Source organism: Lutra lutra, chromosome 2 (genome assembly GCF_902655055.1).
Source record: "Lutra lutra chromosome 2, mLutLut1.2, whole genome shotgun sequence".
NCBI lineage: Eukaryota > Metazoa > Chordata > Mammalia > Carnivora > Mustelidae > Lutra > Lutra lutra.
The window spans coordinates 33,340,345-33,368,344 of NC_062279.1; the positions used below are offsets into that span (position 1 = coordinate 33,340,345).

Consider the following 28,000-nt stretch of genomic DNA (forward strand, 5'->3'; position numbering starts at 1 on the left):
AAAGGTGTCCCTCCTTCACTATTGCTGCAGGATTTACTCGGCAGGAGGCCAGCCTACAATAGTCACAGATCTTAGGAAAGACAGACATAGATGTGGAATTACACTTTGGGGCCAGTTGTCCTTTGAGGACACACTGGTGAAATCAGAACTAAAAGATCCACAGTGAAGACATGAAATGAAAGATAAGAACAGTCTGGCATCACTGTGGTTCGGTGGTCAAGAAATGTGCAGAATGCGTAGATCTCAGCAAGGCAGAGAGCTTTAGCCAGGCCTGCAAGGAAAGCACATACAGAGGAAGGAATGGACCTGACAGGAGGCCTTTTATATGCTTCCTCAGGGAACTGGAGTTAGGAGCTGACATCGTAGGCCGTAACCACCTAAAGGCTGGAGGACCGAGGCAGAACCAAGTCGGGGCACTGGGCCTTGACTTTCATTTTGCTGGCATCCATCTGTTCTGCATTTGAAGCAGCCCCTTTATCCCAACAAATGATCTGTATTTGGCTAAGTTACAAATTTCTTTTATGTATGACAAATGGGGTTTGTTGTTCCTTCCGAAAAATATGGGTGGGAAAGATTCAGAGCTGATTTGCATACCAGTGTCGTTGGATGCTAATGGGACATGGTACCATCCTCCTGCAATCTTAACAAATGACTATGACTATTAAAAAAATGACTATGATTTTTCACTGGCTGATTTGGTTTGAATGAGTAAATTATTTTTACTTCATTGCATTAACTGCCAGAACATTGAATGAGCCGATAAGTCCCTGGTGTTCCTGAGCCGCAAAGAACTATTATTCGGAATTGAATTTTTATTGATTTTCTTGTGCTACAATGACTTTTCTAACATAGTAGCATGAAAGGAAAATGAGAAAAAGGCCAAGTAGGGCATGGGGTGAGGAAGGGGAGACTGCTGCTTCCCATGGCCTCGCCCCAGATGGACTGCTTATTGGCAGGTACTGCTGACTCGGGATGATCCTGGCACTGATGAGATGATTTATAGGTTAGGCAAATACCTGGCTTCATCACCTTGCCCTCCTCTTCCCTTCTGCTGTCCTTGTTTCCAGCCACTTTGCGCCTCGATGGCATTCTGCCGTGGAGCGGGACTGGGTGGTGGGGTGAAGAAGGAGCAGAAGTAGACAGGGAAATGCTCCATGTTGGTCAGTGCCGATCCTGATAGCATCATTAGCACATGTGCACACGTGCGCGTGTGCACGCACACACTCATGGGAAATGAGTGTTTCTTTAACATTATTATAATATATTTATCTCTTCATGTTTTTGTTTTTTCTAGTCATCATAACTATTGGAGATCTAGTTGTATATAAGTTCATAATCATTCGAAGGAGATGAAATGGAAACTCATTCATTCAACGAGTACTTACTGAGTGGCTACTGTATACCCTGCTAGGTCCTACAGGCAAGTCAGTGAACACAACAAATAAAAAATTTTAACCTTGTGCACAGATTCCTATGAGTCAAATTTAAAAAGAATATTTTAGAATTGACAAAAGTTTGAAAAAATAGAGTCCTCCTTGTTTCCTTTAATAAACATGGTAAAAGTGAAACTTGCTACAATAAAATGAAACAAAGTGTCCTTCTTCCCTGGTTTCTGATTCACTTTGATCTACTTTAGAGAATCTTGACAACTCCTAGGAAAGAGTGACTTTTTTTGGACAGTATTTTTTTCCAGCTATAAAAATAATCCATGTTCATTGCAGAAATTTTAGAAAATGCAGAAACCAATGAAGAAGCGAATTGGTACACCCAGACTCATCCAGCAGCAGATCGTTGACATGTTGAATTATTTCTCTTTAGGGCTTTTCCTATAACACATATAGTAATCCCACACCAGTTGCTATTTTAAAAATTTAAAACCTTCAATCTTGCTGTGTATGGATGCAGTTTGGTTCAGTTCCCTTATACAAAATAACGTGAAAATTATTATTTCTCTTCTTTCCAGAGGCTGTGGGAGCATGATTGTAAGTGAGATCGGAAAGTGGAAATCTATTTATATTCCACCCTCTCAATATATATGAATAGAAGACCCAGTCTAATAAAAGAGTGTCCTTATGTGATGTGATAACTTATGGAAAGAGGGGTAGTTAGGCAGGCATTTTGCAGAAACTTGCAAAAAAGAAACGAGAGCATCTATGTGCAAAAAAAAAAAAAAAAAGCCAGTAAATGCCTGATTGAAACAATAAAAGTGGTACAGTGTGCATTATGTAGGCTGGGTGATGCTCTACCTCTGTTTACCTAGAATTTTCTCAAGGAACTTTCCTGGGATCACTAGATTAATGTAGGGTCCACTGTGGTAGATCTGTCTCCTCATTCATTTGTATACATCTTAATTTCTTGTTTCATGTCTCTTCTCTCTGCCGTCATATATTCTGTGGGAGGGCTGAGTTGGTGTGTGTCAAGTTCAGTAAAGCACCTCCCTGCCTGATACAAAAGTGTCTGGCCCATGGTCCACAGCATGAGTGGATGAAGGATGCTATTGCACATACACTGAAAACCTGAAGGCAAATTAGGAGGCGTGCCTACCAAAGCCAGTTTGTATGTAGATGTACTTACTTTTATCTGGAAGTAGATACATTCTATAAAAACATAATTATTACATTTTGAGGAGGCCAGGTCTCACATATTAAAAAATACATAAAAGAGACCATTCGCTCCATGCTATTTTATCTCATGTAGCAATCTTTTCAAACATTTAGTTGCAATTTACAATAATCTTTGAGCTTTTTAACACCTGCATAGTATTCCATTATATGAATGCACCAGAAGATGTTAGCCAGTATTGTATTATTGAACATTTAAAATGTTAACAAAGGTTCAGCATTATAACTGATGATTTGAGCAATGTTCCCATACCACATTTTTCTAGGTAGCTCTGTTATCCTTTTCTTAGGAAAGGATTTCTTGAATTATGTAAATGAACCCTTTTAAATAATAACTTTATTAAGATATAATCCCCAATACCTTGCCACCAGTGCATCTATTTAAAGTCTACATTTTAATAGTTTTTAGTGTGTTCTCACAGATGTGCAACCATCATGAGTCTGTTTTAGAAACTTACATCACACCAAAAAATAAAACTGTACCCATTAACTGTGATATTTCCCCCACCCCCCACCCCAGCTGCCTGCAATGCTAGGCAATCACTTGTCTTTCTCAGTCCCTGGACTTGCCTATTCTGGACATTTCATATAAACGGAATCATACAATATATGGTCTTTGGTGTCCAGCTTCATTCACCGAGCATATTATTTTCAAGATTCATCTGTGTTGCAATATGTACTTCAATATTTTATTTCTTCTTATTACCAAATAACATCCCATGGTATGGATATGCTACATATTTATTTATTCATTAGAAGTTGAACATATAAGGGATGCCTGGGTGGCTCAGTTGGTTGAGCCACTGCCTTCGGCTCAGGTCATGATCCCAGGGTCCTTGGATTGAGTCCTGAGTTGGGCTCCTTGCTCGGCAGGAGGCCTGTTTCTCTCTCCACTTCTGCCTGCCACTCTGCCTGCTTGTGCGTGCTCTTTCTCTCTCTCTCGCTCGCTGTCTCTGATAATAAATAAATAAATAAATAAATAAATAAATAAATAAATAAATAAAATCTTTTAAAAAAAAGAACTTGAACATATAAATGAACTTGTAAGTTCATTTTGACACATTTTATAGCTAGCTTTTCATGTTGACTTATTTTCACTTCCTCTAGCAGTATTGCCTATCTGGTTTTCCATACTTTCTCTTTCTCTTCTCTTCCCTTCCCTTTCTTTTACTTATTTCTTTGAGAGAGAGAGAGCAGGAGCAGGGCTAGGAGCAGAGGGAGAAGCAGACCTCCCCCCCCCCCACAGCCCTGAGCAGGAGCCAACCCAACCCCAGGGCTCCATCCCCAAAGCCTAGGATCATGACCTAAGCCAAACACAGGCGCTTAACTGACTGAGCCCCCCAGGCACCCCTCCACACTAATTCTAGGGATTAGTACTTAAAGAAATGGACAAAAGAAAGCCTGTTTGGAAATGTAAAGAGACCCATTGGTGCTTTTTAAATGGACATTTCTTTATAATTAGTTCTGTTGGGTCTTTATTTATCTTTATTAGCCCTTTATATCTCTTCTTTGTAAATTTTGCTGAAATATCACTTTGCCATTTTATTTTAGGGTATTTATCTTTCCCGCTTCCTTTCAAAAGTGCCCTTTATGTATTAAGGCTATCAAACCTCTGCCTGTAATGCTGCTTGTAATTTTTGAGAGTGAAACAATTTAATTTTAACAGTATCTGCCAAAACAATTATCTGCCAATCATTTCTTCAAGCATTCTTCCTTTCATTTTGTTTGAAGCGTCTTCCCCATCTTAAGACCCAGTAGGTATTTTACTACTGCTGTGGTTTTACCATATACTAACTTACACTTTTCATTTGAGTGTCTTTGAAAAATGCTCTAAATTTTATAATTAATATGTATATCTGATTTATGAAAAAGCCAACCCCTTTTCATCGTCACAGCCTCATAATAGGATTTAGTCATATCTCTGACCTTGACTAACCCATATTATATACCCTGCTCTTGAAAAGATGTTGAACTTATTAACACATAATGCTCACAAAAACTATATGTAATGGAAATTATTGTCTTCATTTTACAGATGAGGAGCCAAAGGCAGAGAGAGCTAAAGATATTTGTGGAATCAAGGTTCTAGTAGGTGACAGACCCAGAATTCAAACGGATACTCAGTCTCCACTCCCACCTTCTTCCACTAAAGTGTTCAGTCTTCCCCGCTGGAGTTCTGAAAGAAATGACCTAGGAGTTTAAATCCTTATCCTTAATTATCATGCATGATTATGATGTATTACGCCTTTCTCTTTCCGGAGTTTTGGGATAATTACATGAATATTCCTTACTATATTAAAAAAATTTTTAGATGTAAACATTTTAAGGTGGTTTTTCTTGGCCACTGCCAAGTTTTTTGAAACCACAACTTCCGAATATTTAATTCATTGCTTTGAGCCTCATCTACGAAAGTGATGTTTCCAGGAAGGATATGTGGCTGATTACAATCTCTCTTGGCCCTGTTGTGTCTGAGATGATATAATTGTTTGCTCATGTATAATAACTTGTTTGGGAATAAAAAATTAGTGCCCATGCCTTTTTGTCCTCAAAAATAAAAAACACAGATATGATTAATTATACTCCGGTATATGCTAATACAGGAAAAAGTTTCAGTCATAGCCTGATTTTTGTTTCATTGTCCGTTACTTTTTTTTTTTTTTTAAGATTTTATTCATTCATTTGACAGAGAGAGACACAGTGGGAGAGGGAACACAAGAAGGGGGAGTGGGAGAGGGAGAAGCAGGCTTCCTGCTGAGCAGGGAACCCAACCCCAGGCTTGAACCCAGGACCCTGGGATCATGCCCTGAGCCAAAAGCAGAAGCTTTAACCCACTGAGCCACCCAGGTGCCCTGTCAGTTACTTTTTAAAAAAAAATTTATGTAGCTGTATTGAGCTATATCTGACAAATATCATTGTATAACTTACGGTTTGTGATGATTTGATACATGTTTGTATTGTGGAATGATTGCCACAATAAGGTTAGTTAATGTATCCATCACCTCACATAGCTACATTTTTTTTTTCCTTTTTTTGTAGTAAGAACACTTAAAATTTACTCTCTCAGTAACTTTCAAGTGTCTGGTACAGCATTGTGAACTATATTCACCGTGTTGTATGTCAGGTCCCCAGAATTTACTCATCTTGTAACTAGAAGTTGTAACACTTTAACCTCCATTTTGCATTTCCCTCACTCCCCAGCCCTTGGCAACCATTCATCTACTCCTTGTTTGTGAGTTCAGCTTTTTTGTATTCCAAATCATACGGTATTTGTCTTTCTTTGACTTATTTCACTTAGGATAATGCCCTTAAGGTCCATCTGTGTTGTCACAAATGGCAGGATTTGGTTCTTTTCTTAAGGCTAAATGAATATATATATATATATATATATTGAATGAATATATATATATATATATATATATGGGAGTATATCTATAATACACACACACACACACATATACACACAAACTCTATCCATTCATCTGCTGATGTACACTTAGGTCATTTCCATGTTTTTGCCAATAATGTTGCAACGAGCATAGGGCGTCAACATCTTTTTGAGATAGTGATTTTTATATCCTTTGGATATATACATCTAGGAATGACATTGCTGCATCCTGTGGTAGTTCTGTGTTTAAGTTTTGGAAGAATGTCCATACTGTTTTCCACAGGGGCTGTGCCAATTTACATTCCCACCAACAGTATGCAAGGGTTCCTTTTTCTCCAAATTCTAGTCAACCTTTATCTCTTGTCTTTTTGGTGACAGCAGTGCTAACAGGAGTGAGGTGATATCTTACCGTGGATTTGATTTGCATTTATCTAATGATTAATGATGTTGAGCATCTTTTCACACACCTGTTGGCCATTTGTATGTCTTCTTTGGAAAAATGTTTATCTGAGTCCTTTGCCCTCTTTTTAAATGGATTGTTTATTTTGCTGTTGAGTCGAATGAATTCTTTGTGTATTTTGGAGATCAGCCCCTTATCAGGCATATGGTTTGCAGATATTTTCTACCATTCTGTAAGTTGCTTTTCTACCTTGTTGATCATTTAGTTTGCTGCACAAAAACGTTTAAATTTAATCCAGTACTGAGTGGTTGTTTTTGCTTTTGTTGCTTGTGTTTTTGTTGTCCCCAAAAGTTGTTGTCTCCCATCCAAGTACTAACCAGGCCCAACCCTGCTTAGCTTCCGAGATCAGACGAGATCGGGCGCGTTCAGGGTGGTATAGCCGTAGACCAAAAGTTGTTGTCAAGGCCTGAGGTCAAGAAGTTTTTTCCTCCTAGGTTTCTTCTAGTCATTGATGGTTTTAGGTCATACATTTAAGTCTTTCATCCATTTCTTCTTCTTCTTCTTCTTCTTCTTCTTCTTCTTCTTCTTCTTCTTCTTCTTCTTCTTCTTCTTTTTGGGAGGGGGGGATTTTATTTATTTGAGAGAGAGAGAGTGAGAGCTCAAGAATGAGTGGTGGGGAGCAGCAGAGGGAGAGGGAGAAGCAAAGTTCCTGCTGAGAGGGAAGCCTGTTTTGTGGCTCAGTCCCTGGACCCTGAGATCATGACCTGAGATGAAGACAGGCGCTTAACTGACAGCTACCTAGGCACCCCAAGTCTTTAACCCATTTTGAGTTAATTTTTGTGAGTGTTAAAAGATAGGAGTCCAGTATAATTCTTTCACATGCTGTTATCCAATTTTCCCACCACCTGTAACTGAAGAGAGTTCCTTTCCTCATTTAGTATAATTGGCTTCCTTGTTAAATATTAGTTATCTGTATACTTGAGGTTTTATTTCTGGGCTCTCGATTCTGTTTCATTGATCTGTGTGTCTGTTTCTGTGCTGATACTATATTGTTTTGATTACTGTAGCTTAGTAATGTAATTTGAAATCAAAGTATGGTGCCTCTAGCTTTGTTCTTTTTTGTTTCAATATTTCTTTGACTTTTCAAGGTCTTTTGTGGTTCCATGTGAGTTTCAGAATTTTTTTTTTCTATTTCAGTGAAAAAAGCCGTTGGAGTTTTTATATGGTTTGTGTTGAATCTATTGATGGTTTTGGATAGTATAGAAATTTTAACAATGTGAATTCTTTAGGTCCATGATATCATTAGTTATATCTGTTTATTTACTCCTAAGATACTTATAAAATTATTATGTGTATATTTTTCTCAATTTTGTTAAAATTTAAAATTTAAACTTTGACATATTTAGGATCTTTCTTTTTTTCTTTTTAAGACTATTTTACCTTGTATCCAGTGAGCTCTTTTGCAAACTCAAGTCTTTCTACAGCTCAGAGAAGAACTATCTATTATTAAATAGATGATTATGTATTTTCTTTCAGCTTGTTGTTTTCTTCTAAAATTCCTGTTATATTTAATATTGTATTTCTCTATCTCAATGTTATTTATTTTATTTTCTGGTAAATTTATTATCATTTTATCATTTCCCTTTCATTCATTCAACATATATTTATTAAGGACATGCTATGTATCAGATGTTTAGTAGGCACTGGGAACCTGCGGGTGACTGTCCCAGAAATAAAGCCCCCCTTCTGAGAACTGATGATCTAGTGAGGAAAGCAGATAGGGGTAAGCAGTTACAAAAGCTCTGCTAGAGGATATTTCTTAAACTGGATTTTGTTGGTTACAGAGCTTTTATCTCTTGCCTCTAAAACCACTGCTTTACAGTTTGTAAAGCTGGGGCTGGGGACTTCTTTGATGGATCCTGGCTCCCTATAACGTTTCACCAGCAGGAGGTACCAGAGGGGACTGAACAGTGGAAGAGGGAGAAAGGTTGCTGCTTGTTAATTTTCTGCCTAAGTCAGTATCACTAGCCACCACCCCCTGCTCCTGGGAGAATTTCTTCATCCTGGAACCTGGAAGTGGCAGTTGCTTCTTGTTTCCAGCTTACCATTTCCCCCCAGTACTTCCAGAGCCAGCTTTGTCTGACCCCACAGAAGTGTCAGCACGAAGGTGATGGGCAGTCTTTCTTCCGAAGTCAGGGTCTTGACTTGGATCCCTCTTCCAAGTTCCTTAGGTGCTAGTACCAATACCCAGCGCTATGCAGCTCCATTACCCCAAACTCTTCCTTTTGGCCCCCTTGTCCCCCTTTGCCTTTTTAAATTTCCTGCCTGGATCCTCCCTAGTTTGATTTTCTGCAGTATTCAGAATGCTGTTTACAGTCTTTATGATATGTATACTTCTAACTCAGCACTTATGTTGTTTTTTTCTTCCCCCTGCATAGTGGCAGTTTTCTTGATCTCAGATGTTATCCTATTTATAACTCCCTACTCTAGATTCTCAGTTGCTATTTCCTTTTGACTTTAAAGAGCTTAAATTAGAAGTTATCCAAAAATGCCTCTTGTTTCTTGTCTTAGAGGAAGCTACTCAATCTTAGTTCCATGGTTTGCCTCCTTTATTTGTAGAATTCTTTTTATATGGCGGGGGATGGTTTCCCTACTGTGGGAAGTTGCATAGGTTCCTATCTGAATTTTTCAAGCCTTGGAACTAACATAGATGATAAGAGTACTTGGTTTTGCCAATTCAGAGACTTAATTAGGTTGGGCGACCTGTGGCGTGAATCAGAGATAGAGCTAGAAGCATGTACATCTGTGTCTAAGAGTTAATTTCCATGGTTTTTGATACATTTAGTAGCTAGCTGGAATTTTTCAGGTCTGTTTGCCCTTCTTGGGAATCACAAATGCCAGAGCTCCCTCCACCAGGCTCTGGTATAGGCCAGGGCTCGTTGATACATGCTTTCTCCCTTGGTGTGATGGTGTTCGTAGTTGGCTGCCTCTTAGGATCCTGATACACGACATCGCATTTTTACCCTGACCCCGTAGTCTGTTGCTGATTAATCTTTAATCTTTATATCTCTACACCGAAGAGAGTTAGATGATTCTTGTTGGAACCCTTCCAGTGATTTCCAGTGTCAGTGGGGAAGAGCAAAATGTTGGGTAGGTCCCTTCTTTAGTTTGGTCCTGGCTGGATGAGATCTGTTAGAACTTTCTCAAAATTTCTTCTCAAGTACCTTTGCCTACATCCCAGGGTCAATACTGGGTTTCCTTTTTTAATATACATATTTATTTCTTTTGTTGAGCAGTTGGGAATGGGGAGGGAAAATGATTTCGCTCTCATTTTCTTTTCATCTGCCTCCATATTAACATAGTGGAGTGCCGAACTAATCATAAACTATGCATTTTGCTACCTTGCCCATTTCTTCTGATCAAAGAAAGGCAATGGGAGCGGAAGATGGAATAGAAATGCCCACCATCCGTTTTCTGTGCTTCATCCGGTTGAATACACAATATTTGGTGTTGTCAAAGCTGCAACCATTCTGTAACAGCGCGAAGTGAGGCTTCATTTAGAAAACAAAGCAATCAAGGAAAACAAAGTGGCAAAGAAACCAAACAAAAATAACCACCAAAACTCAACCTTTTCTATCAGCAAAGTGAGTATTAGCAAAACTCATGCTGGAGTCACACTCACACTATACTATAGGCTGATTTCCATGCGGTCCTGATGAATAAATGAACGCAGTGGAGGAGGGATTTGGGGCTCACAGCTTCCTTGTTGGGAGAGCAGAGGAGACTTGGTGGTCCAGTGGTCCAGGCAGTGGAAGATTTTTCACAGTGGTCTTTACCCATAGTTCCTCACTCACTTTTATCATAAGTCAGGTGGCCCTCATCCCCCTTGGAGTCAGAAATTCCAAATCATAAGGGCTATGACAGTTTACAGATCTCGAATAGAATGAAGTTAGCTTTAGGATTCGGGGGACAGCAGAGAAGGGAGAAGAAGGATCCTGGCCCCTGCCTGCCATGCAAGCCCTGTTCAGATCTTTTGCCTCATATATACTCATGAAGATCTCTAAATGCATAGCACTACTGACAAAAGACATCAGTTGCCTCTGGGAGGGAAAACATTAAGAGCAGAATTCAGAAGAAAGTGGATACATGGATTACTCCGCTTGATATTCACCCAGTGTTTCTGACTTGCTAAAAGCAAGTTTAATGTATTTATACAATTTGTAAAAATGTAACTGATTCTGGAGCTCTGCTCTTTACAGGGAGCATATTTCATGTTATTGTAAGCACTAAAGAAAATTAAATCAATAAATCCACAGCCTGTAATTTGAGATACTCAACTGGAGAAAAAGACATTGTCTGGGAGGGAGGGGGAATCATTTACATGGAGAAAGACTCATAAAGCTGTCTTCACTCCAGCTCTACCATCCCACAATTTCGAGTGACAGCAAGAGTTAAGCCTGAGGTGTAAAATTATCAAAGGGTTGTTGTGACATCTCAGAGCAAAAGCAGAGGCCAACTCCCACTTTGGTTCTTGAAGCAGAGGCTCACGTGGAAAGCCACGCAAGGCAAAGAGCTTCCTCTCTCAACTCTCTCTGTGTCCTTTTTCCTGGGAAAGTTTGGCTGGTTAGTGGGCAGAGACTGGCTGTCCGGAAGCTCAGTGACTGTTTCCCCGTCGCTGGCATTGATGTTCTCTGTGACCACTGGCAAGCCAATTAACCTCTCGAGTATCACCCTTCCGTGTGTAAAAGGTTAATAGTACAGCTTGTTTGCAAAGTGCCTTGAGCCTTCCGTGAAGGGCACTACACGGATACCCAGCATCGCTGTTTGACTGGAGGGCGTTGTATTTTTTAATTATATGTTTGGTTGGATGGGTTATAGATTTGGTTGTGGTTGGATGTTGCCTCATTCTCCCTGGTTACACATAAAAGACTAATAGATAATCTCACTCTCTTACCATCTTCTGGAGCCCCCTAGAGGGTTAAGAGAAAGGCAGAGGTTACAGATTAATAAGGCATTCTTCAGTTAATAATAATAATAAAAAAAATCACGTGCATCTCCACTGCATAATAGCTGTGGATAGCAATTTATTAGGCCAAGTGTTTCATCAGCTGCTAAGCAGATTACGCTGGCAGAGACTCGGGGAATGATGAGTTGCTTTTTATTTGTTTGTTTTCATTCTGCTCCCCCGCTAAATCTTTTCTCCTTCACGTCAGTGTAGAGCATTAGGAAGTGCCGTTAAGGTTTATTTCCAATGTGCTTGTGAGTATTTGGGAAAACGATTTTCTTCTCCAGGAATTCCTGAAACCCAGACTTCTCTGTCTATATCTAGTTTTTGATGTTAAGCTCTCTATTTTATTGTATTGGGAACAAATATGAATAATACTGGCCCTAGAGCAAATTGTCATGGACCTCATACTTTTTTTTTTCTCCCCCGTCAGATTTACGGAAAAACTTTGAACAAGATCCACAGGGAAGGGAGGTTCCCATTGAAGGCATGATAGTGCTGCATTGCCGACCGCCCGAGGGAGTCCCTGCGGCTGAGGTAAGTGACTCGCAGGACCAGAACTGGTCCCAGGAGGGAGAGTGACGTCCTGTGTGGTCCTAAGTGAAGCAGAAGAGCTTGTGTGTGGCATTCTTGCTGTCCAGACCCATTTGCTAAAGGCGGTGAAGAAACGGTGAAGGAAATTAGTTGGAAGAAGAAATTGTCTCTTGTCTGCGCTGTGGTTGACAGAAAGCTCTTGCAAGGTAGCCTGAGTAGGATTTAGTCTGTGTTCTTGATTCTGGTGACCTCAGATGACACAGGTGGCATCTTTTATGTCCTCAGTCACCTTGGATGGTGTGATACACACATTGGGTCCTGGATCACCCTGAACTCTAACAGGCAAAACCACGTGAAAAAGTGCTCAGGAAAGGAGATCAGCCCCTACTGCCAAGTCTCACCGACGTTTGTACTTAAGTCTTTCTTTACTTAAGGAACAAATGTTCCTCGGACATTTATTGGGCTGTAGGCCCTGTGCTGTCATGGCAGATATAAAAGGCGGATGGAGCCAAAGGTCTCCTTCACAGTGGGAGTCTAGAATCCAGAGTCACTCTGGGTTTTGCTCCCTGCGTGTTTTCTAGAAGGTCTACCATGCCTTCTAGAAAACATGCCACCATGTTTTCTAGAGCGTCTACCATATAATTGGCAGTGATGACATATTATGGTCATAGGGAAGCCTTCCTAAGTCTTTCAGTCTCTCTTAAAAGATGTCCTGATAGAGGAGTAATATCGTGAAGCCAGCAGTGGGGGCAGGGACAAGCTAGGAAGGATGAGGAACCCTTCCTATAAATGATAATTTTTCTAAATGGAGGTCTGGGTTGAGCAATAGATAGTCCAGTTGTGGGAAGCTAGGAAACTGTCCTTAAAGCCATGGTTTGTTTATTCATTGAGAAATAGAGATTTTTTAAAAAAAGAAAGAAAAAGAGGAAAAGGAGCCTTTGCTTCACATTTTTCACTAAAATTGCTGTGGGATTTTGTAATTGGAAGGACAAAAGAATAGAGAAAGGGGAACAGAAAAACACACACACACTTGCATGTTTAGACAGAAAGCATGCTGGGTGGACACTATTCAAAGCTCAAGTAGTTCACAGAAATGAAGTAAACGGACTTGAAAATTGAAGTGAACCTTCCATGCATGATAGAAAATGATTAGAAAGGAAAATGCTTATTTTTAGATTTTTATTTAATGTGAAACAAAAAGATTTTTGATCTTCTTGTGCTCCCTTCTTGTTCCTTACAGAGCGTGTTCTGGCTTCCAGAGTGGGGAGGGGGGCAACAGGGCATTAAGTGCACAGGTGAATGTGTTCCTCCCCTTTAGGACCCCCCAGTATCTCTGGGAGTCTGACCTGGGCATCAGCAGTCTGCTCAACCCACCCCTAAAAATCCCGATTTGCAGATGTCCATGTGGACATGAAATCAGGGGGCGGCGTGGGGGGAGGGCTGTTTAAGTCAGTGCACTTCCCATTCTGCCTTTGACATCATATGACCCTTTTATTTTAACCACGTGTATGTTATTAGGAATAAATTTCAGAGCCAGGCTGGCTGACTTGAAACAGAGGGCCATTCCAAGGAGCATCCAGGCTAAGAGTGAGAGGAAAGCTGTGTTTTGTACATTCTGTCTTGTAGGATGGATATGGAGAGTGTTTCTGCTACATGGGGGGTTAATGAGCTATTGTGGGGCCCTGACAAGCATTGATAGCATCATCATAATGCAAGCAAGTATCCCAGTTCTATACACTTGGATTACCCAGGAATTTATGAGTTGAATACTACCTACATCCACACACCAATATTTACAGCCCTCTTAGCATGCAATAGCTTACACGGTCATTATTACCACCAACATCTGTGTTTTTGCTGAAGGGAGGGCAGAACGAGAGAAGAAAGCTGAGCGAGAGAAGGACGAGGATAGGGAAGGAAAGGGAGAACACGCATACCCTTCTAAGTGGGTCTCCCCAGGTGGAGATGCCTGCCCCTGCCGGTCACATGGTCTTCAGATCTCCAGCGGCGCTCCACTCTGCATTCTGACCTCACACTCAGGTGACTACCTGTAGTTCATGATTCTCCAGGATGGCAGTGACTGGGAACTCTGCTTGGAAATTGATCACTTACGTCAATATTCTCACTGTAAAATACTGCCCTTTATCTTCCTTGAGTGGGGACATTCTTCCCTTTCCACCATGTGGTTCCCTTTCTGCCCACCTGCTGTGGGGCTGCAGGGTCATCCCTGAATCCTGGCAGGACCCCTGGTGCATCAGCTGGTCTTATCCTGCAGTGACATGTGAGATCTCCTCCTTGGCACTTTGAAGACCTGCAAAGGTACCTCCTCTCTGTGAGATAGAACTTCCTAGGCAACTAACTCCCCTGTGCAAGCACAGAAGGTAGTTTGGAGAAGCATAGGAAGAGCTACCATGTATAGAATATCCCCATGTGCTGGGCACTGTGTTCAGTACCTTCTCTGTATTATTTCATTTGATTTGCCAAAGAGATGCCAGAAAAATATAGGGGTTTTCATGTCCTTTTTATAGGAACTTATCCAGGCTCTCAGATCTCAGGAAGCCAATCTAACCTTAAAGCTCAGATTTTTTTTTCTTCTCTCTAATATTTTTTGTTGGTTTTTCATGAGCCTGTGGGTTCAGCCAGTTTCCTCAAGCCTTTTTGAAGCTTGAGAGCCCCTCAGCCAGCAGTAACCTTTCTGTTTGCAATAGTCCTGGACTTTCAATCCTTAGAAATGGATTTTTCAGATTAAAATTTCTTCTAGCTAATATGCCAATCCTAAACCTTGTGTAAATTATATTCTTTTGTTTGAGATAGGTAATTCTGTGGTGAAACGAAGAACAGTGCAATGAAAAAAATGGGGGTTTGGGGAGCTCAGGGGGGCAAGGAGCCTGGGTTTGATATCTCCTGTATCCTAGGAGATAGGAAAGTACTGGATGTCCAGAGATACAGGGAGAAGGCCATGGAGGAGAAGAAAAGGAGACATATGAAAGGGGAAGGGAGAGATCCTAGAAATCCTCATTACATTTTTCCTATGTCTGGCATTGGCCATGACAGATCTCATTTTCACGAAAGGTCAGGCTCTGACTATCACTTCCCAATGCTGTGATCTCTAGCAATTTACTAGCCACTGTGAACCTCAGATTCCTTATCCAGTAATAGGAACCATATTTTGTCCTCATAGAATTGCTAGGACACAAAGAAGGAAAAAAAGCTGAGAATATGCAAAACAGTTTTTAGTACTAAAGACATAGTAGAGATCGCACACTTTGGTTCTCAGAGAAAATGTTAGGGCTCCACTGTGGTTGAAGACACGGATTAAAACTGAGACTCTTAAGGTATCTGACATATTTTCAGCCCCAAGATAAATCAGAGAGCTGCTAATACCATCCTTACGCCACACTGCCCATGACCCCTGCCTCCTGTCTGAGTCCTCTGTTCTTACTTCTCAAGCTCATCCAAGGACAAAGACATGCTCTCCACTTCCCTCTCTTTTAATCTATCACACAGAGGAAATAAATGGTTATTAACAGAAGCTGGTGACTACGCAGGTTTGTTCACCTCACTTACCCCTTGAAGAGCCTAATGTATGGTATCATTAGTAGTAAAACACTTTACAAAAGTAGCATACGAACTGGAAGATTCTCACCAGATGCATTTACACACTGGTTTAGATGAAATAATAGGTCACACGCTCTTTGCAAAATACCTGAAATGTGAACAGATGATAATTCAAGTTTTTCTAAATGCCATGAGCTCCTCCTATAGTTGGGTGTATTAGAGCACATTTGTCTCTCTCCTGTTTGAGGTTCCATTTAACCTTAACCTTGGGACAGTTCTAACTAAAGAAAGCAACTTTAGTGTTTGACACTTGTTGTTTAGCTAAAACGAATTTGCTCTTTTCAAAACAATTCATTATCCCACACTGCACTTTTTTATACTCCCCAATTAAATGGAAAATCTATCTTTCATAAAAGTTAGAAATTATGTCCAATGAAAATCCGACATTTTAATGGTTTTCCACAGATTAAAATTGTAGAGTTCTCAATAAACCCTGATTTACTGATGTTGGCTATAAAATGGTTATTGCTGTTAATAAAGCCTGTAAATCTTAACAGGTTATATTTGCCTTGGACAATAAAACTTGCCATAAAGGCTTAGTGTCTAAGGCTAATTCTGCTCACATCAAGGTAAACAGCCTACTCAAAATAATTCAATGTCTTTGAGAATTAAGGCCCCAAAGCTAAGCAACTGGCAGAATCTAGCCTTGAGCCGTTGCATGCCAGGCACCATTCTTGTTTCTATCTCACCAAGGAGTCAGGACGGTGCTGGAATTAGAAAATTCAAGAAGGTCAGGGACCTTAGCGCAGTGTGGGTAAGAAGAAGGTTCCCTTCTTTCTGCTGGGCAACAAATCAGTTTTGTCATTGACTGATGATTAGGTTGGAATGCTTGTATAACAAGGGGAGGTTCCAGGAGTGGAACGGAAGAATGTATTTTCTGTTTCATAAAGTGTGTGAGAGTCCTACGAGTATAAGAAGCCAAATTATTGGTGGGGGTTTCGGAGGGGAGGCGGGGGCAGGGATCTGGGGGCAGGAGAGCCTTTCCTTTCCAGATGCCCAGGTGGAAATCAAAGGAATTTTGAGAACCTCTATTCATCTTGGTACATTTGGGCCATTTGACATTTTCTTACATTTGTGGAATATTTTTGGATCCCCTTTTTAAGGTAAAAGATGAAAAAGAAAAGCGGATTGTCTACTCTTCTTTGCGGTTAGTCCCCCATGAGTCTGGTGTTCTTGAGCAGATTGGGAGGAGAAGTGAACGGTGTCATGCTTTTTGGACTGTCAGGACATTGCCGAGGGACTCTACAGTGTGGTTGAACATTTTCCTGGCTGCTTGGCACCTTGGCCTGGCTCTTTGGCCTCCCTGGAGGCTCTGGATACTACTCATATTTTTTTAATCAAGTCCTTTCCTGCATACACAAGCTAGAACAGGTTTGTTGTTTGCAGTCAAGAGACCGGACTATTACAGTGCATCTAACATGTCTTTAAGGATGCCTTTGAACCACACCTCCAAGTGACCTTTGGAATAAAGCAAGTCACTACAAGCTAAAGTTATGGGACATTAATATCTTTTTTCTTTATCGATAAAATAATCATTATCTGTAAAAGTTATGGGATGTTAGTATCTTTTTTCTTTATCTGCAAAATAATTATCTCTAAATATTCCTGATGTATAAACACTGAAATCCACATCCTTTCTATGACTCATTTTAATAATTCTGCCCAAACTCATGCCAGCCAGCTTTTGAAGCAGAAGCCCTTTGCCCTTATCCCCTGTGAGGGTGTTCTTAATGAATGGTTCATTTGTTTCAAATGTGTTCATTGGCATAAAACCCAGGAGAGAATCTTATGACATTGAACTGTTTAATACAAGAATCACTAGACTATTGTGTTTAACCTCAATCAAACAGACTATGAAATGAGGACTTTATTTTAAAAATAAGATTCTTAATAATTCACTAGAGAAATGTTAAGTGAGGTGCCCAAGTTGTGAAGCAATGAACCTCAGGTATAAATAATTAATCTAATTTGGTGCAGCCAAAGCAGAGAGAATGTCTAATAGTCCAGATAAACTTGGCTTTGAGGAGACTGACAATGAGGACCTTTGCAGAAAGCCACATTTGATTAGAATGTATAATATTGTAATAGAAACCTAATGGACTCTTAAGAAAAGAGAATGTTGAATTGGTTAAATACTAGTAATTAAGTGCCAGTAAATTACTTCTCTAAAAACATTTCTGCCAAAAAAAAATTTTTTTTTTTCTGTAGTAGGAGAGATGGGAGAATGAAGTTAATATAAGTTACTTAAGAAGTGACTGTCTACAGCCCAAATACCCTCATGGTTAAAACTGGTCCTTAAGTAAATCTTATTAATGTACTGACTTTTACCACATCCTTATCTGGGAGGCTCTGTTTCTTCACTGAGGAAGAAAAGGAGAGAAAACATCTGAAGTTCCTCATTTGTATTTATTTTTGTCTTTTCTTCTTGTTCTGTATTTCCCTGGAAGATAGAATTGCATTTCTCAAAGCCAAGGGCAGGGACCCACAATGAGTTTGCAAAGGTTGCCTAGTTGCCGGTCTTGCCTTCGTTTTTCTTTTTATCTCCTCCGTTAGCTGCACACACCCCATCTCTTTCTTACCAAGCACTACGCTCTGTTATTCATGGTCCTATCTCTGTGTCTCCCCAATTTCTCCTTGCCTGGAATGCCCATGACTTTCGACATCCATCTATAGCATGCATGGTCTTGGAGGATCCATCTTAACCCAGGCAGTTTCTGACTCCTACCTTGGCCATCCCAGCTGACAATGAGCTCTCTTACACGGAGACCCCTCATCTGATTGGTGTGGACTGCTCAAGGAAAGGCAGCATCTTCTCCTTCCCTCTAAAGACTTCTATAGCATATTGCTTTGAAGGTTTTGTTTTCTCTCCCCAGCCCAGTTCCTCTGTATTTAACTTTTCATGACTATTTGTCTTATCTCCTCAAGGTAATTCTCCTCAAGATAGGAAATGCAAATTAAACTTTTCACTGTCCTTTCCCACCTCCCTTAGCAGATAACACAAATGCACCTGGCCAGTGTTTGTGACTTAATGGTTGAATATTTACACAATGGCTGTGTGGTACATATAAGAATAAAATCTTTTGGGGGGATGGAGGGGGAAGAAGAAGACAAAGAAAGAGAACCTTAAGTGGGCTCCACACTCAGCAAGGAGCCGATGTGTGGCTCTGTCTCCTAACCCTGAGATTGTGACCTGAGCCAAAATCAAGAGTCAGACACTTAACCAACTGAGCCACACAGGTGCCCAAGAATAAGCTCTTAAATTTAAGCTATCACTTTAAAATTTACATAGATCTTCACGTATATTGACTCATTGGGTTCTTAAAGCTACAATTTGTAGGTAGGCAAATATAGAAGTATCTCTGATATTTATTTATTATTGAACTGTAGTTGACATAGAATATTATCTTGGTTTCAGGTATATGACATAGTGATTCACCATCTGTATACATTAGGAAGTGATCTCTACTATAAATCTAGCTGCTATCTGTCCACATACAAAGATGTTATATATTATTAACTATGTTCCCTATGCAGTATGTATCCTTGTGCCTTATTTATTTCATAACTGGAAGTTTGTACCTTTTAATCTCCTTCCTTGATTTTGCCCATCCTTCCACTGCCTCCCCTCTGGGAAACACCAAACTGTTCTCTATATCTATGAGTCTATTTCTGTTTTGTTCTTTTTTTTTTTTTTTTGGTTTTAGATTTCATGTATAAATGAAATCATACAGTATTAGTCTTTCTCTATCTGACTTATTTAGCTTAGCATAATACTTTCTGGACCGATCCATGTTATCACAAATGGCAAGATTTCACTTTTTTTTTTTAGATTTTTTTTTTTTTTAATTTGACAGATCACAAGTAGGCAGAGAGGCAGGCAGAGAGAGAAAGAGAGAGGAGGAAGCAGGCTCCCCGCTGAGCAGAGAGCCTGATGCGGGGCTTGATCCCAGGACCCTAGGATCATGACCTGAGCTGAAGCCAGAGGCTTTAACCCACTGAGCCACCCAGGCATCCCTCACTTTTTTTTTGAATGACTGAGCAATATTCCATTGGACATAGATATATATAGATCTATCTAGATCTATCTATCTAGATATATAGATATATCTAGATATATCTAGATCTATATATATAGATATATATATGTGACATGTAAAATATATAATTATTATATCATATTTCATACATAATATATTTTATATTTATATATAATATATAAATATATCATGTTTATAATACTATATAATTATATATAATTATATAATATTACATATAATATATTATTATATAATACATATATATGTGTGTGTATATATATACATATACCACATCTTTATCCATTTATCTACTGGACACTTAGGTTGTCACCTTATCTTGGCTATTGTGAGTAATGCTGCAATGAACATAGGAGGTACACATATCTTTTCAGTTTAATTTTTTTTTTCCTTTGGATAAATACCCAGAAGTGGAACTGTTTGGTCAAATAATAGTTCCATTTTTAATTTTTTGAGTGCTAACCTCCACACAGTTCTTCCTAGTTGCTGCTCCATTTTGCATTCCTACCAACAGTATGTGGGGGTTTCTCCACATCTCCAAGACTCGTTATTTCTTGTCTTTTAAATAATGCCCATTCTAAGAGGGATGAAGTGACACCTCATTGTGGTTTTGATTGGCATCTTCCTGATAGTGCGTGGTGTGTAGTGTCTTTTCATGTGGTTGCTGGCTATCTGCGTCTCCTTTGGAAAAATGCTTACTCAAGTCCTCTTACCAATTTATAATTGGATTGCTTTCATTTTGTTTGTTGTTGTTGTTGTTGTTGTTTGATGTTGAATTGTGTGAGTTCTCTTTATATTTTGGATATTAACCATTTATCAGTTATATTATTTGCAAACATGTTCTCCCATCTAGTAGGTTGCCTTTCCACTATGTTCATAGTTTCCTCTGCTGTGCAAAAGCCTTTTAGTTTGATGTAATCCCATTTGTTTATTTTTGCTTTTGTTGCCTTGGCTTGAGGAGACAGATCCAAAAAAGTACAGCTTAGACCAATGCCCAAGAGCTTACTGCCTCTGCTTTATCTAGGAGTTTTATGGTTTCTGGTGTTTAATCCATTTTGAGTTTGTTTTTGTATATGGTATATGAAAGTGGTCCAATTCCATTCTTTTACATATGGTGGTCCAGTTCTCCCAATACCACTTACTGAAGAGACTGTCTTTTTCCTATTGTACATTCCTGCCTCCTTTGATGAACATTGATCATGTAAGCTTGGATTTATTTTTGGACACTCTATTTTATTCCATTTCTCTTTGTTTCCGTTTTTGTGCTAGTTTTGATCACTATAGCTTTGTAGTATAGTTTGAAATCTGGAAGTTTGTAATACCTCCAGCTTTGTTTTTCTTTCTCGAGATAGCTTTGGCTATTTGAAGTCTTTTGGAGTTCTATACAAACTTTAGGATTATTTATTCTAGTTCTGTGAAAAATGCCATCGGTATTTCAATAGGGATTGCATTGAATCTGTAGATTGCTTTGACTATAGTGCATGGGCATTTTAACCATATTAATTCTTCTCAATCCATGAGCATAGTTATTTTTCCACTTACATGTGTCATGTTCGTTTTCTTTCATTAATGTCATAGTTATCAGAGTACAGGTCTGTCACCTCCTTGGTTAAATTCACTTCTAGGCATTATACCTTTTTTGATTCACTTTCAAATGAGACCACTTTCTTAATTTCCCTGAGAGTTCATTATGCAATGACTCTATTTACAGAGTCATTTATTCTGATAGAAACTGGTGCAGAAACTACTGTATAGCTAACATTTATTGCATATACACTCAATGTCAGACACAGTTCCCTGGGCCCTCCTGACAGCTCTCTGAGGCAGATGCTGATAATCTGCCAGTTTTATAAATAAGGAAACTGAGGCTTGGACAGCCTTAAGCACCTTACCGGAGGACACAGTTGCTAAATGACTGACCCAATAATTGAACCCAGGTAACCTGACTTCTGAGCCTGTTCTCTTAAAATCCATCTGATGAAGCTTCTCTATGTGTCAGACATTGCACGTGGGGTAAGATCCATGCCCGGCATTAACTAGACCACATCTCATTTCATGCATATTATAGCTAAAAGTATTAAGGTAAGATAATGACATCTGTAAATACACATGCGTGGCCCACTCGCAAGCCTATTATTGCTTTTCCTCCATGTTGGTGCTCATGTCTGTGATGACAGGTCTGAGCCTTATTGCTCCTCAGTTGCAGTGAAACCCCATCACCGGACGGCATTGGAATTTGCATTGTGTTCAAGTTCTCGAGATGGTTTTGCCAAGTGGCTCAGTGCCAGTGACAACTTTGAGTGGGCTTTGATGGGTGTAGAAACCCTACTAACAGAGCATCTCTTTATCCTCTTCATTTTTTTTTCCTTGACAGGAAATTACATCCTTTATCCTTTCAGAAATATAAAATTTGCATATTGTGTTTAAGGTTTCTCAAATTGGGAGAAGAAGCAAATGGATCAAGAGGGAAGGTGGTTTAGAGGAAAAATCAGAAGGCTAGCAATCAATCAGTAGTAAAAAATAATTTAAAGGAAAACACATAAGGAAAAGAAATGTATGATTTCTAAATTAACCTAATGAAGGCGGAGAGCCATTTCTCTGTCCTGCGCCTTTTTTCACAGTTTAGCGGCAATAAACAGTCTTTATATCTTGAATTATGCAGAAGTAAAAGCAGTCTGGGAGGCCTCCACATAAAGCCGCGGTTCTGTAATTCAGCAGTAATGCTCCATGGGCATGAATCAAGAACTCCATCCCAGTCCTGCTGAGACAGCATGGATTTTCATGTCCCTGGGAAGCACAGCACACACCATCCTGACTCACTTAGCCAATGCCGTTGTTTTGTAGGCAGACCTCAGGAGAATAGAAACACCCGGCCGCTACCGTAATCAGCTTCTCCGGGTAATCCTTTGCCCCCCCACATCCTGCCCGCTGTCTGTAGGGTCTTTTTGGGGAGACAGTGCCACTTACTGTAATGCCTTTTTGTTTTTAGTTAACTGTGGGGGACTAAAAGGTACATCAGCTCCCCCCCACCCTCAGGCTTCACACAACCACCCGTAAAATAGAGTGTGCAATTTTGGCCTCACGGGGCAGGGACTCCGACTGGCACCTGCCTGCGGAGCTGCAGAGCTACCCCTCCCCCACCGACCTGACTGCAGCTGTACTTCAGTTCCAGAACCTGTGCCTGCCGAGAGAAGCCTCAGTGGCCTCTTGAGCCGCACTGCACGGCACTCAAACTTCACTTCGTAAAGTTTAAAGGGGCCGCGATCTCCTGTACAGCCACCTTAGGTTCAGTGCAGTGAGTACACTGTGTGAAAGAGAGTGACTTACTGAGACTTGGTTCTATCAGTTAAACCCCCCCCCCCAAAAAAAAAGAAAAGAAAAATCCCTTGCCATGGGGAATTTTGGTTTAGATATAATGAGTCTTTCTTGACTCTGGTTTAGCTATATTGGACCTGTTCTTTAATGGCTGATCCAGTATCAGGCTTAGAGATCCGGCCACCCATCTGTCCTTCCAGTGGGATCTCTGTAGACGTGTGTGTCACCCGTGTGCAGTATTCCTCACTCTCCGTGCACTCCCAGCCCTGGTGCCCGCTAGTTACAAGTGATGCTTTAAACCTTGATTTCCGTGTGCGGGAAGTGTCAGACGGACGATTCGTGTGCTGGCTCAACAGTATCATTTGGAGATCACCTTCAGGAGGCGGCTCAGGCATCCCACTGCAGGGCAGGGAAAGAACGGACCAGCGTCATACTCCCCCTCCCCCGACCCAGATTACACAGGAGCAGTCACTCTGGGGCATCAATTCTGTATGAGGCTAGGTGGTCAGTTTAATCTTCCTTTTCACATTGTCATCTGTGCACGCCCTGAAATGCCATTGTTACAGATCTGGGTATGTTTGTTTATTTTATTTTATTTTATTTATTTATTTATTTTGACAGAGAGAGATCACAAGTAGGCAGAGAGGCAGGCAGAGAGAGAGAGGAGGAAGCCGGCTCCCTGCTGAGCAGAGAGCCTGATGTGGGACTTGATCCCAGAACCCTGAGATCATGACCTGAGCTGAAGGCAGAGGCTTAACCCACTGAGCCACCCAGGCACCCAATCTGGGTATGTTTAGAAGGGGTCAAGGATTATGTGGTAATGGACGTTGTACATTTGCCTGGTGGGGTGGGGGGAAGTGTCTCTTTCTTCAGAGCCCAGGAACTCACCTTCTCATTTTTAATTAAATAATTCAAATAGGAGGCAGCAGGAATTGACACTATAGAGGAGTAATAGTAAAAAAGATGACAAAGCTAATGGGGCCCAAAGTGGAGATGGCAGCTGTATATGATGGATTGTGTTTATATGCCATGACATTCAATATTGTGTTTCGCCAAGATACTAGGCTCCCCATTAATGATCATCTTCGTTAGTTACCATGTATCGAGGACCACATGGCAGGCTCTCTGCTGTAGGCACTACCACCTGTCATCCTATTTCATTCTCTCAGCTGAATTATCATTTCCACTTTATAGATGTGAAAACTGAGGCTTAGGTGAAGTAACTTCCCCAAAGCCCCTCAGACAGTAAGGGGCCATGTTCTCTTTGATTACAAAGCCCAAATCTTGAGATAATGCAAGTGTCTCTTGTTATTGACCATATGCCATGCATTTGGTAAGCAAGGAAGATGAGATCCCAGCAGGGATGTGTCTGATTCCAGTATTGAGTCCTATAGCTCATATCACCCTACCCACCCGTGGGTGCTGGGTTAGCTTTGTGGTATCAGGTGTCAGAGCATGACTTCAGGACAACTCGTGGACAGTCTCTTGTGTGGTCTAATACAGCTTTAATCTCTTCCTACTTTCACAGATGGCTTCTTTGTCTCAAGACATACAACAGTAGATGAGAGATGGTCTTTATTCCTGACTAGCTCCAGCATCCAGTAACTGGGATATAAATATGTAAATAATTATCTAAGACCACATACTCCCTATTACAATAACAACAATAAAACAGAAGGTGTATAATTATTTCTGTTGGCCAGAGTGGTCAACCAGGACTTGGCAAAATATAATTCCCATACAGGTTTTTGAAGGATGAGGAGGAGATCATTGCATGGGACATTCTGAGAGCAAGATCAGGATGGTCAAAAGCACGCAGCTGTGAAATAGCCTGGTTGGCCAGGAAGTCCAGCTAGTTTTGATTTGAGGCAGCATAAAGAACACGTGGGAGAATGACTGGGATGGAAACTCTAGGTCATAGGGAGGCGTCAGAGGAAACCTTGTCTGCCATCCTAAAAAATGGACTTTTTGCTCCCAAGTGGTGGGGAGCCCCTGAAGGATTTGAATCCAAGAAGTAAGACGCCAGATTTATTTGCTCGTGTGTTTTCTCAGTGTCCATATATGATTTTTTTTAGTGCAAGGACCCCATAATGAGACTGTAACAGGGAAGCCTGTAGGAAGTTTTAAATACATGTGTGTCTATGTCATTGTGGCAACTCGCTTTTTCAAAACTGTTTGCACTTAATGGGGAACCGGCAAGTAGCTGGCCTGTCTTTCCAAAGCCTCTTGTCATTCCTGCGCGTGGAAGGAAGTGCAGGCAACGGGGACATCTGCGTTCACCAGCCTCGATGCTTACGCCTCCGAGCGCGAGGACCTGGATTCCCTTCGTTCCCACGGCACAGCTTACCGAACGGGCTCCCCCCTTCCCTGCTTCAGAACAAAAGTGGCAGCTGAAGAGAAGGGTCGCCATCTGCCTGTCGGTAGATGCCCCTGCGGCAGCCCTCCCCCCTGTATTCAGCGTGGACTTCCCGAACAATCTGACGAAGCCTTTGAGGTACCCTTTACCTCCTTTGTGCTTGCTCCACATTTTCCTTGAAACATGCCGAGCTCCTTCTGTTGCCGGCGACTTGGAGCCCATTAGAGAGGCCTGTGCGGCAGCTCTGGCTTTTCAGGCTGTCCCATGTCGTTGAGTACTTCGCTAAAGCCTGGGTTTCGGGGCAGACAAAGGACAGTGGCGTGTTGTCATTATTTCTGGGAGGCAGGATCTTTTCATCCAGAGGATGTGGATATCCTCTCAAAGGTTCTTTGGAACCGCAGTCGTGGAAAGAGCTTTTGTTTTCTCTCAGATTATCTCTGCAAGGCCTCATGTGAAGTGAGTTTCCCCTCACACCCTCTCCGTTCGTTCCCCGTTGTCTCAATTACCCTTTGCATTTGCTGTCGCCCCACATGCGTTTTTTTCAGTTGGGCTTTATTCAGCCGCGTGTCCTCGTGCTATTACGGCTTCCCTCCCCGCCTGCATTTAGAGTGCGGGGACCATTATTCCTTTGATTTGCCTGCTTTTAAGTCTCAAATCTGCCTCTAATTCACTTCTGTACCTGGGCCTCATCAGGCTCTCATTACTGGGTTTTCATCCCGTTTCCTGCTTTCTGTTGACTTTCTGGCTCCCGGAAGCCACTGTGGGTCCTGAGGCAATGGAGGATAGCTTCTATCAAAGAGAATTCCTTTCTCTTTTCTGGGACGGGTCACTCAGTACTTAACACTGACCCAGACTCAGAGGAGCATAGAAGAGAGCGGGGTTCTCAGCCTGACCGTTGTACACATTTGGGGCCTGATACTCCATTGTGGGGGGGCCCTACTCTGGGGGGGGATGTTTAGTAACGTTCCTGGCCTCTACCCATTAGATACTAGCAGCACCTTGACCTTCACACCCCGTTTTGCGACCACCAGAAATGTCTCCAGACCTTGCCAAATGTCACTCCTCATTGAGAATCCCTGAAACGCGGAGTTCTTACTGTAGGTTAGAATCCCACTAAGATGCCGTACGCACAGCGTCTAACCCACGAGCTACCATATTGCAGGTGCTCGTAATTTTTGGTTGGATTGAGCCCAGCATCAACCCGTAGCTGTTCACATAGGCCTGCTGGCCCATGATTACATTGAGATGGTGGAAACCATGCGGTATTCATCTTCATAGCCAGCCCCCAGCACAGTACCTGGCAGGCAACAGGTACTCAAAGTACATGTCAAGGGAGTGCTTACATGGAAAGAGGAGGCAGGGAGCTCCAGCAGAAGTGATTGTTAGATTTTGCTGACTCATTGAGGAGCTACACGTATTGGGTGTATGAGCTGACCCGCCGGTGAAGGGTGAGGGGACCGTATACAAGAAGAGACGGATAGAGAAGAAAGCAGTGGGAGAAGCACACGGAGTCAGACGGCTCTAAGTTCTGTTCCCAAAGACTGGTCATCGTCTACCCTCTGCCTCCACTCCTCAGATGGCCCAGTTTGCTCCACGTGGTGGGGGGAAAAGCCACATCACACAACAGTGGGTTGCATCTGTGGACTCACACTGCTGGCTCAAAAATGTCCACCCTGCATGAATCCCGTCAGGCCACCACCCTGCAGTGGAAGCCCCCTCCAGAGCACAGGGCCTGCTGACAACCCCAAAAAGGTGCACAGCAGGGAGGAGCACGTGTGCCTGGAGTGTGTGCCTCAGTCCCCACGAGGGTGGTCCCTTCAAAACCCGAGATGTCCAGCAGCACCCTGTAGCTCCTCTTGATGTGACAGGAGAGGAAACGGGATGTGGGTCCCACATCCCCTTCTCAGCCTCATAACTGGCAAAAGTTAGAATCCCTTGGAGTTTCTTTAAATGGAACAATTACCTTTCCTACTTGAAAGGCAAGGGATTGGGGGGGGAAACAAACAGTCTTTTGGAGGGCCCTTAAAATCCAAGGGAGGCATTATTTACTATCAGCATATTATTTAAAAGGATGTGTCTTGGAATCGTAAGTCCGGCAGGTACGGCTTATCAAGTCCCGTCTTTTGTCAGCTGCATGATCTTGGGCCCATTCTATAACCTTCCTGAACTTCAGGGCCCTCATATGCAAAATGAGATAATAACGCCTCAGAAGGGTGCCGTGAAGATTGACTTAAATAATATAGCATTTACTTTGATTCTTAGCACTTAGTGTGGTCAATGGATATTGTTATTGGTTATTGTAGTATTAGACAATGGAATCTATTAATGCCTTATTTTTAAAAAATTTTCCTCTTTGCTCATAGCATACCACTCACAAGTTTGAGGAACTAGGCCTGCCTCTGTGTTTCTCTCCCACTATAACGGGTTCCACTGTAAGGTCGTGTTGAGGTTTGCCTCTATTATGCCGTCTTCCTAAAACCCTATGGTCCAACCTCACCCCCATCCCCACTGCACTGTCATAGTTCATCATATTCCAGTCATGTCTAATGCGTTGTTTCCAAGCCATCACGATCTCTCTCGATGTTAGGGGATGTAGCCACTGTTGGAATCCTGTTTTCTCAGTGACAAATCCATTTACTTTCAAAATAAAACAATGAAGAATGTGAACAACTTGATTTTGTCACTGGAAGTGCACTGTACCAGTCAAAGGT

General features: G+C 41.4%; 1 protein-coding gene across 10 annotated transcripts in view; it reads left to right on the forward strand.

The window, feature by feature from the left end:
* Positions 1-28,000, forward strand: part of UNC5D (unc-5 netrin receptor D) — a 558,362-nt gene that overhangs the window by 344,818 nt on the left and 185,544 nt on the right. For all 10 annotated transcript variants that reach the window (XM_047717048.1, XM_047717051.1, XM_047717050.1 and 7 more), the window contains exon 4: positions 11,845-11,948. In XM_047717048.1, coding sequence (XP_047573004.1) covers positions 11,845-11,948 — 104 coding nt within the window. The remainder of the gene's footprint in view (positions 1-11,844; positions 11,949-28,000) is intronic.